At 34.5% G+C, this 17,135-nt stretch overlaps 1 protein-coding gene across 1 annotated transcript in view; it reads left to right on the plus strand.

The window, feature by feature from the left end:
- Positions 1-12,580: 12,580 nt before the first annotated feature.
- The window catches only part of MARCHF1 (membrane associated ring-CH-type finger 1), a 471,309-nt gene continuing 466,754 nt past the window's right edge, over positions 12,581-17,135 (plus strand). Inside the window, exons 1-2 of the mRNA XM_088021014.1 lie at positions 12,581-12,673; positions 12,773-12,793. Of these exons, the coding sequence (XP_087877140.1) occupies positions 12,581-12,673; positions 12,773-12,793 (114 nt within the window). The remainder of the gene's footprint in view (positions 12,674-12,772; positions 12,794-17,135) is intronic.

Below are 17,135 nucleotides of genomic sequence, written 5' to 3' on the forward strand. Positions count from 1 at the left end.
TAAAATATATATTAGCCTCTTTTTAAAATTAGCCTCTTCTTTAAAAGAAAAGATAGATTATTGGACAATATGATTGTATAAGCTTTAAACTCTGTTCTTAAGCAGAAATTTTATGTGGTAATTTTAATATGGCTGAAATGGTCATCACTTTCTTTCATGTCTTACCTATTTAGAAAAATGTTGGGTAATTGCCTCCTCTTCCACAATAGTTGAAAAATCATCAGTTTATTTTAAAATTCTACACAGAGATCTGTGTTTTTATTCCTTTATTATGTTGATGCTATACCCTGTATAATAGTAAATATTTTATTAGGTGGTTGTTCTTCTACAAAGGAAAAGATATCAAATTTAAAATTATGTAAAATGTTTATAATAAAATCAGAGTTCAGATTGCATTTTATTCCCAAAGGAACTATTGGTATATGTCCATTGTGTGGTCTGGGAATAAGTACCTCTTAATATTCTATTGAAGTGTTCTTTCTTCTTCAGTGTAACTTCTTCAGGGACTAAAAATAATTATTAAATTCAATCCAACTAAGAAATTGAATTAGCAAATATTCTAGCCCAAATATTATTCTTTTAAAGTATTTTAGACAAAGTTGTTCAGTTTCTCTGTGTTTGCCTGTCTGTTTCATTCTCTTTCTTTATAGATTTATGGTCACTGAATGTTTTATTTAATTTACCAACCAATTCCTGAAGAGCTGTTAGGGTAGTAAATTAAGTTTGTTTTCTAAAATTTAGGTACTTCTTGTGATTATTTGGCATCCATGGTAACTGCCATCTGTGAAAATTTTCAGGAAATAATCCTTTGCCAGGATAAGATAAGATAATCCTTATCTTTTCAGTTCAATGATTATAATCTTGCATAAAAGTAGTTTATAACCTCTGTGTTTCAATTATTTTTTCAACCAGTATGAAGTTAATTTTCTAGACTTTGACCTACTAATACTCTAGTGACTCCACATTCTTGGAGAAGTGTCCAAATAGCATGGAAACTTGTGATAGATATATTCATTTTGCCCACTACTATGAAAGCAAAGACATTATTATCGAGTGCATTGAGCTGGGTGTCTTTTACTTAAGTTTTAAGAGCAATCATTGACTGACTTTGTGGCATGGACTGGAAGGTCAGAATAATCAGAGTACCATGCTGAATCTCACTGGTACCTCACACAATCAATATTGTACTTTTTCTGCATTCTATCAATCAGTACTTTCTATTAACATGTTGTTTTGAAGATGCTTGTGTTAAGCAGAGTTAAATTTAATCTTAAGTCAGTCATCGACTCTATGTGGAAACTTGAGCCAATCGTATCTTTCAGAGCCTTAGTTCCTTTCTCTGTTTAATAGAGATAATAATTCTGCCTAGAAAAATTATGACGAGAGCCAAATTGGGTAATATAGATGTGTAGTGCCTGATACATTATTTGGCGATAGTAGATGGCTTAACAATAGTAATTACTATTGTCATCGTCATTATTTTCTACAATATAATAACTCAGATTTATAATAATCATACTGAGCTACTGCAACCCTCTGATCTTGAAGAGTTATGTTGTATAAAACTACAGTTTGGATGTAAGGTAATTGCTATTTTCTTAAAACTCTTGGTGTTTAAAAAGTGTTATTCAGTATAGCATGCATATTTCTGTCTGTTCAACAAGTGGAAATAACTCCCTTTACATATAAGATGCTGGGTTTTACTATGTGTTCGGATGCTCCTTTCTTAAAAGTTTGAAGGAATGTACCCAATTATTTTTTAAATGTTTTATCTTTCCTATTCTTCATTTTTTAAGATTTTATTTATTTATTTGACAGAGAGAGACACAGAGAGAGAGGGAACACAAGCAGGGGGAGTGGAAGAGGGAGAAGTAAGCTTCCTGCGGAGCAGGGAGCCTGATGCGGGGCTCGATCCCAGGCACCCCAATCTTTCCTATTCTTTTAAATATAAGTACAGTTTTTTTTTTATGATTGAAACATTTATTATGTAATTTTAAACTTCAGATATTAGTGGTTAGCTCTTACATGGAGCTTACTCCATGACAGGCCATGTGCCAAGAAGTTTATAGGCATTAATTTAACAGAGTACTCCTGTGTTAATAATTAATGTTGTTTATAGAAAAGAAAATGAGGAAAAAAAACCTCAGAGTCTTATTGGCTCAGAAAATTGAAAATCTAGATAATTATTAATACGGTTAAAAATAAAGAAAAATATGGGATGCCTGGGTGGCTCAGTTGGTTAAGTGTCTGCCTTCGGCTCAGGTCATGATCCCAAGGGTGCTAGGATCAAGTCCCACATCGGTCTCCTTGCTCAGTGGAAAGCCTCCTTCTCTCTCTGCCTGCCACTCTCCCTTCTTGTGCACTCTCTCTCTCTCAGTCTCTGACAAATAAATAAAAAAAAATCTTTAAACAAATAAAGAAAATATTTGAGTGATTATTATAGTGTTCTAATTTATTAGGTCTTGGAGATCTAATCATGAATATAGATAGCATCTTATAAAAATGATATAATATACATCTGATAAACCTTTTGGTTCATTCTCCTTAGGAAGTAGTTATAATAATACTATTAAATATTCAATAACCATTTTCAAATATTTTATAACACTTCATACTTCATTTTATACCCTTTAATCTTTTTAATAAATGTCTCCTCTTTGAAATTTTCTTATAGTAATAACTTTGAAAATTCTTTAGTACTTCAAAGTTAATTATATTAGGAAACTGTCCCATTATTTCTGCCTCCTTTTAGAGCTTTTACATGCAGAATTCATGTGTGTGTGTTTAAGGCAATCACTTTAATTATAAAGAGCGTGTAATTGATAAGCAATATAGTCAATATCTAGACAGGGAAATTCTTTACATTTGTTGCCACAAACTGATGACTTAAGTCTTCTGTGATAAGATCTAACCTCTTATTCCGTGTGTTTTTCTCTTTCATTTTTTCCATATTTTATAGTAAGTAATCAACCGCAGCTCTTTGCCTATTCATATTGACTCTTACTTTGATAAAGTATATGGTATCATATGTTTAATATCTTTACACAAGGAGCAATATTATGTATTAGATAAACACAAAGCCTAATGTCATAAAGTCCCCAAATTAAAAGATACTTCAGAAGTTATTGAATCCAGTTTTTTTTTAATTTGACACATGATGTTACATTAGTTTCAGGTGTACAACATAGTAATTCAACTTCTTTTTACCTTACACTATACTCACAATAAGTTCAGTTTTTAAAAAGATTTTTACATTTATTTATGTTAATCGTCCCAATAAGTGGTTGTGTATCCCCTATTTGAACATTAAAGTTTAAACTAAAAGAATAGATGGTTTTTATTTTCATACAGCTCTAATTGTCAATTTTTTTTTTCTTTTAATGACTCAGATGGGCCTCTAACTGTTGAAATATGTTCAAGACAGGGAATACATGTTCCATTACTTCAAAATACACCTGTCTTGCAACTTGAGTTCCACCATTTACCACTGCTCCCATCCTTTTTCTCTAGCTGCTTCAAGTCCCTATAACCACACATAAGGGAACACACAGAATGCAGACACTGATGTGTGCTCTTCATTATCAGGCTACTTTCTAAACTGCTTTTCTCTGCTCTTGGCTCTCACTACATCATCCTTGGTCTTCTCTTTCTATCCTTAGCTGTTTCCCTTGGACTTGATGCCCACTGCTTTTATCTCGCTAATGCTCTGGCTCTTGGTGATGGTCATTCTTATTTTCTAAAAAGATGTGCCATCTTAGAACCCAATAGATACTACTCTTCTAAGACTATCCTCAGGACCATCTGCTTCACCTGGTCCTTTATCAGCACTCACATAGTACATATCATGCTTCATAGGTTTTACTGGTTTTGACTCTCATGTGGGTCAACCTAAGTAACATGTCTTTCTTGATGCTCAGGTTTCAGCGAATTGCTTTCTATCTTTTGTACATTTGCTTCTCACCGAAAGTATTTCTAACCTGAAGAAAAACATCACAAGATTTGATGAGCAATAGTCAATTGCATAGGGTTAAAAACAGGGATAGTTGAGTGCTTCTTTTAATTCTCTTACTCAGCATTTGGAAGGTAGAAATGTAAATTTATCTTTTTGAACATCAGTTTCCTCTTTTCTAGAAAGAGATCGTACCTATCTGAGCCGTCTTAATATGGAGTAGGTAATGGTTAACCCAAACTGCTTTAATGCATCAAAAAAGTGTTAAGTATAGATAATGAAATAAGGAGTTAAGGTTTCAGTTGTTCCTTATTTTCCAATAGTGTATTAATTTTATAATGGTAAATTAAACAGTTGGTATAATAGTTTCATTCATATCAGCAAATAAATTAGAGCATGACATTAATTTTAAAAAATGACAATATACGCAAAGGGACTATTTAGTGAATTTAGCACACTTTTTTCTCTGGACCATTATATTAGCTACTCTAAGTTAATGAGTAACTCATTTCTTATTTCATTTAATTATTTCTAAAACTCTTCCACAAATATAAATGCTGGTTTAAAGAATAAGAGAAAGCACTTTTCTTCTCAAAAGGATCAAGAGATGGTTTTCTATACTCTATGGTCTCTTAAAGTACATTGTTCAATTGGGGTTATAGCCAGTTATTTTTTTAGTAGCTCACTAAAAGTGTATTACACACTTTTAGGGGAGGGTTAATAGAAAAAATGGTTCGAAGAACCTGTCTATAGGAATGAATTAGTTTCCTAGGGCTGTTGTAACAGAGTACCCAAAACTGGGTGGCTTAAACGGCAGAAATTGTCTCACAGTTCTGGAAGCTAGTAGTTCAAGATCAGGGTGTCAGTAGTACCCTGTTCTTTCTGAAGGCATTAAGGAGGCATCTGTGGCAGACCCTAGCTTTTGGTAGCATAACTTCAAATTTCACATGGCTGTCTCCCTATATGCATGTCTGTCTCTGTGTCCAAACTTCTGCCCCCTCTTTTATTGGGGGGACACCAGTTGTAGTGGATTGGGGCCCACACTAATGACCTCATATTGAATTGATGGCATCTTTAAAGACCTTTCTCCAAATAAAATAATAAGGTACTGAGGGCTAGGACTGTAATATGTATTTTGGGGGAGACATAATTCAAACCATTATAGGGAGTAGTGTAGCTCATTGAGAAGAAGTATTATTAAATTCTGGTGGGATTCCATGTCCTATTTCTAAAAGTTTGCAAGAAATATACATACTAGTTTAAAAAAATAAGAATAAGCAATTTGTTCTCAAAAAGATCAAGAGATAGTTTTGTATACTCAATGGTCTCATAAAATACATTGCTCAGTTTGGGTTACACCCATTTAAATTCTATTATTTTGGACAAAAACCCCCAATTCTTAAGCTGCAAAAACTGGGAAGTTAGTGGTCATCTATTATCTAGGTAGCATATTTTCTATCTTATAAAATCTTTATTTAGTGTATTAAAACTATTCAGTAAAGTGGGTAAATAAAATTTTCATTTTTAAAGTTGAAAATATATTATGGATTAGTTTTGTCAAAAGATGGTAATTTCCAAGTTCTGTTTTCCAACTAAAAATACTGTAATAACTTTTACATTTGGATGAAAAAATTCTGGGTGAAATAAAATAGATATATGTGCATCTGATAGGATCACTCTGAATTGAAGATACTCTGTATAGGGGAAATGTTGTATTGGGGTTGGTTAAAAATGTATGAATGTATATCCATAAATAACATGAAAATCAATATTCTTTTAGTCAGTTACACCTTCATTCTCCCAGTGATATTGGAAATGATGTTTTGGCTGTGACCATACATGGCTATCTGGAAAATTAATCAAATTGCCCAAGTGTGCTTGTTATTTTGGAACTTTAGAGATACAGCCTATTTAGTGACAGAAAATATAAAATATAATCTTATGGTAATAATTCTGTTTTTATAAAAATCTGCCAGATATGAAAGAAGGATATGTAGATTTACTTTCTGAATTTGACCCATTGTTTCTTACATGACTTTTCAAAGTACTGATTATATTGTCAAAAGAAACATTTGTCCTAAATATAATTTACTCTGAAAACATTAATAACATTGGCTTAATGATACTTGACATTTTTTCATAAACAGTGGGTCATGAGAACCAAAAAAAAATGGAAAGAAAGCTAGTCCTCAAACAATAATTATTCCTTGAATAATAAAAAATCAGATCTTTCAGAAATTAAAAAAAAAACAAAATATTTAGTAAAATGTGATTTCCAAAGAGAAGATACATGTAGTTCACAATTATACTACAAAATATATTTCTTTCAGAATAGCTAAGAGTGAGAAAATAAAAGCATAATATACATAAATAAATGTATTTTTTACATAGCCTGTTTTTACTTTGAAAAGCATCTAAGCTTTATATTCATTAGGTGGATTCAGATCATGCAAAAGGGCAAGGAGTTTCTGTGAATCAGGAAGATTGTTCTACATTGACTCTGCCATCAACTAGTCTTCACTTATGTTAAACATTCAGTCTCCCGGGACTTAATTGGTCATCTGTAAAATGGTAGGGTGCTTTCTGATTTTCCTTTTAAATATAAAAATCTATGATTCTGTTTTCTACTTAAACTCAATAGACTAGAAGGAGAAATTTAAATTTGTATAGGGAATACAAAAAGTTAAATTTGAGCAGATACATATAGCTTTATATCTGGACTTAAATTTTAGTTAGGAATCCAAAATAACATCATTTGTTTTGTGTTTTTGCGTACGTACTTGTGTGCATGCATTCATGCGTGTATATATGTGTGTGTGTTTGCTTGATTAGGATTATCAGGGCCAATTCTCCCTTTGCTTAATATCTTAAAACCATAAAAGAAGCACTTAATTAAATTTGCTCTTTAATTTTCTGATGCACTGTCAGAATTTTGACATGAATGAGGAGAAAGCACTGTTTTCTTCTTTAAGTCACTGAAAGGCTGAGAGGAACTGTATTGCTAGGCTCTGAGAAGGCTGGGGTTTGTGAGACCCCTTGAGACACTGACAGTTAAGTTTCAGAATATGGAAGGGGAGGGAGAGCCCCTGCCCTGTGTGAGAACACCCTGACACCCCCATTCCTCAGTGATAAGGGTGGGGAGGCTCTGAAGCAAGTGACTTGAATACCCTCCCTCATGCCTCGGAATTCCCCATAGATGCCAGTCCATTCTTCTGGGATGACTGCTTTGTATTTTCTGAAAGATGTGTGAAGAAATAGATATTTGCACTAAGAGCTTTGTTCCTTCAGATACACTAATATTTTAAAAGTCATAGAGAACATTAACAAAGATTAACTACAGGTTTATATATTGGAGACAAAGCTGTTTAACTTTATTTGCCAAAGTAAATCTTGTATTTTTAAACAAAATTTTAATTTCATTTATCTGACCAAGAAAGTAAAATACAACATAAAAATTTTACTTTATTTAATCCTAAACTATGTCCACAAAGCTGATTAAATATTAATGTATGTTTATATTCCTTAGATTTTTAATTACTTATAATATGAAATTTCTTTTTTTTTTTGAGAATTGAACAAAATGATTTTTTTTCTTTTCCTCAGCAAATTAGAATGGAGTAAAGATCAGTCCTATGAAGTTAGGAAGGAGATTCTGTTTCTGATAAGACTCTTTCGTCATGAGCATAACATGAAAATACAAACTAGTACAACTGACTATTTCAGTACCTGCTGTAATTATCACACATTTTATGTAACTGTGAGGATTGCTATCGATTTTCCAAAAGACTGAAATAAATTACTTGGCTCCATTATAGTCTGCTTCAACTTCAGAAAACGATGTGTCCAAAATTAGGACCAATACTTTCCAGAGAATAAAATCAAAGATCTTGAGAGGTCATCTGATCCATCATCCTATGTTAAGTATTGAAGGTTGATCATCCAGTTGCTTCTGAAAGGTCTTCAGGGTCAGAATTTCTGCATTAAATGGATATTCTTCTAATTATGAAAGTTGCTTGTACATCCCAAATATAATCACAGTTGGATTTCAACAATCAGGCAAAACCCAGGAAAACACACCCACTTAGAATTCATTGCATTGCAGACTTTTTGTAAACCCAGAACCAGAAATTTTAATTATTTTTGTTTTTATTTTGTTCTCTCATTTTTCCCATGGATCTTATTTTGCTTGTTTAATATTTTCCTTAACTCGAAGTAACTCTACATAAGTATATTCTTCAGCATTTCCCTAGTAAAAATAGCTTTTTAACCTAAGTTTTCCCCCCTTCTTTTCCATGAGATACAAACTCTTTATACCATGATAACTTGCTCATATGTTCTTCCCGATAACCTCTGACAGTGGCCATCAGGTGCATTGTGCGATGGCAGGTCGAAAACCCATTCAATCAATAGGGGTGTGTTATGAAATATCCTTTCCCCAACTCAGAATGCCTTGTTTCCATTGTCATAATTCATTTAATGTTCTTATCTTTATTACTTACATGACCACTATCAGTGCATTTATAATTTCGATACTGCTTTGCATAGACTTGTTCTTTCTTCCAATTGTTGGCCTGGTTTCTTCCCTCTCCTTTCCCAAGTTTCAATCAGTGGCAAATTCTAATGGTCATATTTATCCTAAACCAATTGATAACTTTAAACAAATTTTCTCTGTTATTTAAATGAATGTCCTGAACTTGCACATGCCAGTCTCACACTCATCTCAATGATGAAGTGACTAAATACCTTATCCCTGCTAAGCCCACCTTGGACTCCATTTCCTCCTTAAAATGATCCGTTTAGACCTGTGATGATTTTTTTGGTGTTCAAACCTTCTTTGACACTTACATTTAAGATTCTGTATTACGTTTCAAATATTGATTGTATTGTGCCATGTATTTTTCAAACTGACTAACCTGTGTAAGTCATATCTCCTTAGTGACACAGAAAACTCCTTGACTACTGAAATTTTCCCATATAATTTTGTATATAACTTCCTGCCCTTTGATTCCAAGCATGGCCCAGAAAACAGAGAATATGCTCAATAAATGTTTGTTGAATTATGAGTCTGTCCAGTTAATACATCAGCAGATATTTACTTGGTTACTTGTCTTTGCCTGATACTGTGTTTCTTTTCTTGCTTAATCATAATAAAAATAAACCCCTTAGAGGCCCATTTTTTTTGAAGCTGACAAAGATTGAAGTAGGTCTTACTTACAGTGGAGAATCAGATGCATATTTTGTTTTGTTTTCCTTTTAGACTAGAGACAACTTAGGTCACCGAGAACAAGGAGAAGCACCAGATTTAGAATCTCTTAGGGAAAGCTTCAGCCCTAACATTAGAATTACCAAGAGCAAATGCCAAATTTACTAGCCAGAGGCAGTAATTGAGGTACTGTTCCCAAAACTAAAGGGTTGGAAGCCAGAGAGTAGAAGCAAAACAAATGTAATTCAGGCACGTGTATGAAATAGTGTCCAGGTGGAGAGCCAATGTTCCAGAATGGCTTCAATGAAAATTAGAGTCAGTAGTTTCCACAAAACTCAAGTTTGGGAATCTGGATCATGTACTGAGATTGTGTACACAGATACAAATTAGCTGAATGATTCCAGAATCCATAGCTCTTCTCTGGTACCATGGCCAGTACCTGGTAGTACTCAGTTGTTGAACACAGAATGCCTCTTGTTTATTCCATAGGGTTTAATTACTGTGCGAGATGGACTATGCTCCCATAGGAAAAATGCATTCCACAACATTTTTCTTTTTTTAGGTTTGGATTGTTTCATGATGAGTTATCCCAGAGAAACTCCATGCTTCCTGTTGGCAGAACACTTTGGGAGCTGCTTTAAGAAAGGTGTTAGATAAACCCAAGTCATTGACATTAGCTGATGTTATGTTCCAGTGTTCTAAGTACCACAGAGTGGTAGAAGCTGTTTTTCCCCCAATAGGGTTTGAAAATTTTGAAAGTTCTGTTTATGGGAATACCTAATATAGTACCAGCCAAATGTTTATTAAATATCCTGGTTATTAATTTTTCTTGTTATTTCTGAAGCATTTACTTGAAAAAACATAATAAACCTCTTGTTTAGTGTATAAAATGTTCTAGGAAGTAAATATTCTTTTCCTGAAATTTGATTTACATTTTAAATTTTAAGATAAAGCTAATTGAAATAACTCAACCACATAAATCAAATTAGCTTGAAATTCAAATCTGATTTTTGAAAAATCTCAGAGTAAACAAAGAATAACTCACATGCATAATGAGGTAAAGGATTAAGACAGCCATTTGGTTAATTCAAGCTAAAAATCTCCTTTCCTGTAACTTCAATGAATATTTTAAGCAAAAGTACTGGAGTCTAAATTATCTGGAAAGCTGCCTTAGCTTTTCATGGAATTTTTCGTGGATGTAAACACTGACAATATTACTTTTCTAAACAGATTCATAATTTACATTTTAGTATTTGTCACACACCATTAAATTTACAGACTTCTATTTCCAACCTTCCCTTAATTAAGAGAGCCCTTCTAGACAGAGAGATTAATGATTATTTTTAAAGTAAGGATTTACCCACCTCATAATTACAGGTCATAGATGTGACCCTTAAGCTATAGCAATCTTTAAATATTATCAGTTTAACTTTGAACATGGCATTTTTGGAGGAGTTTGGCTTTTAGTGCCTTCATTCAAGCTTCTGTATTTAACAAATATGCTCTGTAAACGAAGAGTGATGATGAGCAAATGCCAAGGTTAGGGCTACCTAACTCTCTTGTTTTTTACTATTTTAAAGCAGAGATTTGTCACAAGGCAAACTTTAACTAGCTTATTTTTCTTAAGCTATTGGATTGATATTGTGCAGTGGTTCTTAAAATTGGTTTGTATCAGAGTCATCTGTGATATTTTTAAGAAGTGCCCACCTCAGGTTCCCGCCATAGTCCTACCGAACCCGAATCTGTGGTAAAGTGAGTCTCAGGTATCTGTGTGTTACAGTCTCCCCAGATGAGCCTGATGGATGGTAGAAGTGAGGATCACTGCCAGAGCTCATGAGAGGGCGGCCAGTCAAAAGGAACTCAGGGTTAGACCAAACTTGAAAGTACATTGAAGTATTTATTTCAGCAATTATTTAAATTAAAGTTTTTTAGCAATCTTTACAGTAATTATTGTTGGCTAATTTGCCAAGGAGAGTACCTATGCTTTTTACTTTTTATCTCTATCCTGAGTTTAAAGAAATATAAACATCCTATAGAAATGGCATTATTGTTGTGGAATACAAAGCTAGTTAGAGAGGCATTGCAGCCAAAAACTACTTTGAAGATCTCCTATGTGATTGGGGACAAATCAGATGTGTAAGGAAGTGTGAAAAAAAAACAGATTCTCTGAATTTTGCTTCTTTTGGGGTGAAGAAACACAAAACACAAAAGAGAGATCTGATCTGTTTACAATGTCTGGAGAATATAAAGTGCATATATCTAAAATTCTGTCCTTTTAAAGATGGATTACCGAATACCCTAACAAAGAGGAAATGATCACAGGGGAGAGTGATTTTTAAAAAGTTAATGTATTTTGAAAATTTGTTCTACTGAGAGATTGGATTTTTTTTTAATTTGAAGGACAGAAATTTTGATTAACCATTTATTTTCTCCAAATTGTATTAACTGTTAGGAGCACAGTCACATGCTTTGCAGAGTGTGTTTCCTTCCTGGCAAAGTAAATAGAGGCTACTACTGATCCTAACAAATATATTTCAGAGGCACAGAAGTTGCAGTAAAGCTGAAATGGGCAGTGTGGTGCTGTGTGCCTCAGAATGATGATGTCTTCTCACTCCTGTTACGATGTCTTACTAAGGAAGGTGCAGGGAATGGTTAACTCTCTCTTACAACCAGCCAAAGAAAGACATTTACACTTGCTCCCAGTCCCTGTCTCTCTCTGTCTTTCTCTCTCCCTTCTTATTTTTAAACACCTTGTTCAATGCTCTTCGCTTCAAGGCAGATCCCTTGACCTAAGTAGATTACTGGGGATGCACGAAGGACACAGCCAGATAGCCGTGCTTTTCAAGGAAGAGATTTGGCTCCAAATAGGACACTAAGCTTTTCAGCCTTCTGCTTATTTACCCCTAGTCAGCAGGACGCAATGTCTCTGGGTGCTTAGTGGACTCTTGGGGAATCGGGAGAAACAAAAGCAGAAGTGGCAGCCGCTGCAAATGTGGGAGTCTGTGCCATTAAAGGAAGTGGTTGCTAATAAGGGCCTGTGAGACCTAGGTTTCCTTGGTTTCCATGACAGTTATTAGGTACCATAGAAATTGAATTGTCTCCCACAATGCTCTTAGGGGAGAGGGGGTGCTCCAGTGACAAAGCAGTGCAGTTATGACTTGCAGTAAATCGTCCTTTTGAGAATGCAACACTCCCCGGATTATTTGCTCCTGCATTTCTTCTAAACTCCCTTTCAGTGTGCTTGACATTTTGGCCAGAGACCCTGGCTTCTGCCGCACAGTGTCTCAAACACTATCCCCCCCCCCTTTTTTTATTTAGAACTGAGTTTGGCAAAGCAAGGATATGAACAATTGTGCAGGTGGGCTACTCAGGGCGAGCGAAGAGATAAGGCATCCAATCAGGAACTGGCCCCGTGCAGCCCTGCCAGTATGCCCCTCCACCAGATTTCCGTAATCCCAGCACGGGAGACTGCCAGCAATGGGAGAAGTTCAGTGGGCAGGAACAAAGAGAAGAACAAGGAAGTCGAGGTAAGAGGAGGTTTGCTTTGCTAAAACAGGACAGCCCAGCCAACTGTAGCCGGCGCTGTTACTTGGCGCCGCAGGACGTGGCGGAGGCTTAAGGGCAGCGGGCTCCTGCTCTGTGTGTAGTGGTGGACGGCAGGAGCATCCTTTCTAACTCACAGGAACAGAGTCAATATAGCCACTGTTTTCTGGACGAAGAAAGGAACCAAATCCATAAGGACACTTGCAGTTTGACAGATAGAAACTTCTGCCTCTTTTTTAAACATCTAGAGAGTCACTTTGGACTTTGAGGGCTCATGGGCAGCCATGAGCTGTCCTGGGTGGCTGTGGACATTGCTGTCGACCGTTTGCAGACCCTGGGACTGTTGATGTTTGCTAATTTTGCTCACTGCCCATTAACCTAGAATGTTTGAGAATAACTTTCTTAACAACGTGACAAAGGAGCCACAGATAGGTCAGCTGTGTCACTGAACACATAGCACGAGTTAGGGTGACATGTCTCTGTCTCATAGGATCTGTTGCTCTCTGTATTCATTCCGAATGTGTACGTGTATATTACTTTTGTTTGATAATCTGTTTCATTTGTATTTTCTTTCGTCACAAAGCATTATTTGAAACTTACATGGGCTAGAGAAGTAGATTTTCCAGTTTATCACACTTGGGCTTTATTTGCAGTGAAATGTAGCTGCCGTTGTTCTAACAAACTGCTTGAAAGATCACATGCAGAGAACTTATTTCAAAGCTTTTTTAGGAAAGAGATTGAGCAGACTCAAGGATTTGGGTGAAAATATTATAAATGTTGTTTTGTTCCCCTAAAAGGGACCTTGAGATAGGATGCCAGAAATTGTAATCCTCTTGTTTCTTTAATATGACTATTTTCTAGACCTCTGGTCTCAGTCATTTTGTAGGAAATAGTCTTTTCCCACCTCCAGTTCTGTGTGTTAATCCTTTTTTCTCAAAAAGAGGTGCTAGGGACAGAAGGAAACAAAAACAAAACAAAGCAAAACAAATAAACAAAGCGGATGGGAGTGAAGTATCAAGGAGTGCCTTAAGAGGAAGAGACTAATAAACTCAAATACTCCTTCAAATGAGAAAAGACATTTATCCCGTTTTTTCAACTTTGAACTGATTTTGAAAATGTCACTGAAGAGCAGGGAGAGCTTGATGTGGCTAGAATTTGTACAAAATTTCAAGAGATTTGTCTAATTCAGCGTTGAGAGTTACTTTTCCTTTAGTAATTCTCCTGTCATAGACACATTGGGTATTTCTGGAGTTTCTGAGAATGAAAACATATTTGTAAAGTGAGTAAACTTATTAGCTTTGTATTAATTGGAAGTATTCTCTATGAAATGTGTCTTTTCTTTGATCTGGTAATGTGATTATCAGAACATCAAAAAGCGGTCTCTTAAATTTATTGATGTGGGGTGTGGAGTGAGCGGCACTGATTAATTGTGAAAATGGATATGGAAATGCTAAAAGCAAGAAAAATTATATATTATTTACTCGTTGTCTAGGTTCTTTGGTAGAATGTAAGATAATTTTGAAGGAAAGATCATGTGAAAATCTTAGGTGCCAATTTTGATTGATATCCAGAATGATCAGTCTCTGAATGATATTTGAGAATGAATACACTGATTCAATCCCAAGTGTTCCCCGCCCTCCACCAGCCCGCCACCCCCCCTTACCCATCACATTGTGTCACCACCAGAAATCTCCTGATGCTAATGTCTGCTTGACTATGAATCAGAGAAAGCTGGGGTAGCTTACATGGCTTTTGAAAAAAAGAATCAACAAATTTGGTTTTTTACACTTTAGAAAAAATAATGAAATTATTCAACCTCAAAAATAGCTGCAATCTTTATCCAGATATTGATGTTCAGACAAAACTCAGACATCCTCACAAATCTTTTAAAGAAGTACCCATTTATGAACAGCTGTGTTTCTTTCAGGGACAAATGTATTTTATTATAGTCACAGTGTGAGTCAGTGGGCATTCTTAAAGGGAAATAAAGTTAATTATGAGAAAAAGAAAGGAAACTCCCAGCCTACATATTATTTTGAAAAGAGACATAATTCTGAGAATCAGAAAGAGAAGCCCTTTTTTCGTTTCAATTACATCTTGGTTTTCTATAGGATAGAATTAAGAGTTTCCCTTTAGGAGTATGTTTGAAACATACTGTCAAATCTTATAGGCCATTAAATTGCTTGTTTTGATGAACTAAATAAATAGTCCGAAAATTGCAAATTGCATTTAAGGTGGATAAATTACACAGAATGTACCCTGTGCATTGGAAAGCAAGAAGAATCTATTCAGGACAATGCTTTCTGTAATTTCAAGTGTTGGTTCTCTCTAAAGGAAGGGAAAACATCTTGTACACAAAATGGACATTTCCTGATTGTTGAACAAATGAGACAAATCCTCCTTTGAAGTTTCCTTAATGTATTTTGCTTATCTTAAAGTTATCAAAATAATACACGCATATATAGGGCAAATGATCTAATTTCAGAATTAAGAATTTGCTAATTCAAATGTGAGCCAATTTGATGTGTTCCATTAGAAATTTAGAGTCCTTTGAATATACAAATTTATTAACTTCACATCTAGTTTTTTGTTATTGTTGTTTTAAGGCATATAAAGAAAAAAAGGAAAATGTATAAACTATTTCTTAGCTATTATTATAGTACAGAAGATTTAAACTATAAGAGATAACTCACAGATTAAGATTTAAAAAATAATAAATCTAACTCTAAGCTTTGTAATTAACATACATTTTGACATATTTCATGTGGCATAACACTATAATTATCTGTTTGGTTAATAACCCTAGAAGTACAAAAAACATAATAACATATCTATTTTGGATATAGTTGGTATTAATGTTTAGGGGAAAGATGTAGACTTATCTTCCAGAGATATCGGCTCTGGAGCTTGTTTGGACAATTAAAGGGCAATGCCTCACCCTTGCATTCCAGAGACAAGACTTTATTAGCACAACCAGAGATGATCAATCTCTTATGAAGTGATAGATGAATCAAAGTTATAGAAGATTTATGTACAATGCAGTTGGTCATATCTATCTATCATCTATCTATCAATCTATCTATCTATCATCTATCTATCATCTATCTATCTATCTATCTATCTATCTATCTATCATCTATCATCATCATCATCTATCTATCTATAATGCTTAAGTACAAGATCAAAGAAAGTTCTGGAAAGGAAATTAGCAATCAGATATACCTTCATAGCATGAAGTCAATGAGGGAAATTAAATGGTTTGGAGTGGAGTTAGTTCATCTACATCTTCAGAAAGCCACAACCTCGAGAAAGCCATGGGGGAAGATGCCTCTCTAAAGAGATTCGTAACTCCAGATCTCTCTCTCTCTCCTTCTCTAGTTGAGTACAGAGACTGACCAATCTAGCTTCTTTAAATCTCGTTTGCCTACTTTTGTAAGAGGGCCACTTTGCTCCTATTAATCCACTTTTCCCTTCTTTTTTAGATACGTTAACACCACTTATTAGGCTGTAATTAATTCACCTTAGGGATTTGGGCTTATATAACATCTGTCTCTTACAAGGATAATCAAATTCTTAGACCTCTGGGGGTAACTTAATTTCATACTCTATAACTGGAATTATGATGATTGTGTAAATTCCCATATTTAGTCAACTAGCATGTATTTTTTTAAAAAATAATTCTCTAGGAATTATAAGCAAATGTCTCTAAGGTCAACTGTATTTCAAATGTAGAAACAAACCAGAGATCATACCAAGGGTGTTCCTGCCACCTGCACTGCATGCTGCCATACAATCCGTCAGCACAGAGTCTGTATCTCAGATGATAGGAGTTTCATAAGAGGAGAAAAGGAGCTATGGATGCTTTTCTTCTAACCTTTTCTCACTCACAAATTGACCATGCATGGCAACCGTGCTTTAGGAAGTTTGAGGGGAAAAACACAAAAACAAAAACACCTTTGATTATATGTATATTTTTCTTTACTACTTTCATGATTTTATGATATTTCTCTACTTCAATTTTTCTTTTTTTTATCTTAAAGAATATTTACCTCTCCTTCCTTTTTCCTAGAATGTCCCTTTCAAGATCTTCTATTTGCCTTTCCAATGACAGCCCAGTGGGCTACCTTTCTTTACTCAAAGTAGCAGCTCCCTGGCAATTTGAGTGAATTGAAAACAATATGGCTTTTTGATATATATTCTTCATTTTGAGCAGAGTGGATAAATTATTATTTATCTGGTAAATAGATTTATTAATTCTATTTTTAGTAGACAATCATAAAAGTTAAATAGCATAATCTCAGAACCAAGGACTAATTTGAGATTAGCCAATCTCAATTCACACTTTATGTGTTTCTTTGTAATTAAGTTACAATACCCTTTCATATTCCTTAAGCAAAATTTTTAGAATCAAAGGATTCCAGAATCAGAAAGTCCCTTAAA

This window comes from Eumetopias jubatus, unplaced genomic scaffold (genome assembly GCF_037043125.1).
Source record: "Eumetopias jubatus isolate StellerSeaLion01/CBP00866 unplaced genomic scaffold, mEumJub1_p1.0 scaffold_2, whole genome shotgun sequence".
Taxonomy (NCBI): Eukaryota; Metazoa; Chordata; class Mammalia; order Carnivora; family Otariidae; genus Eumetopias; species Eumetopias jubatus.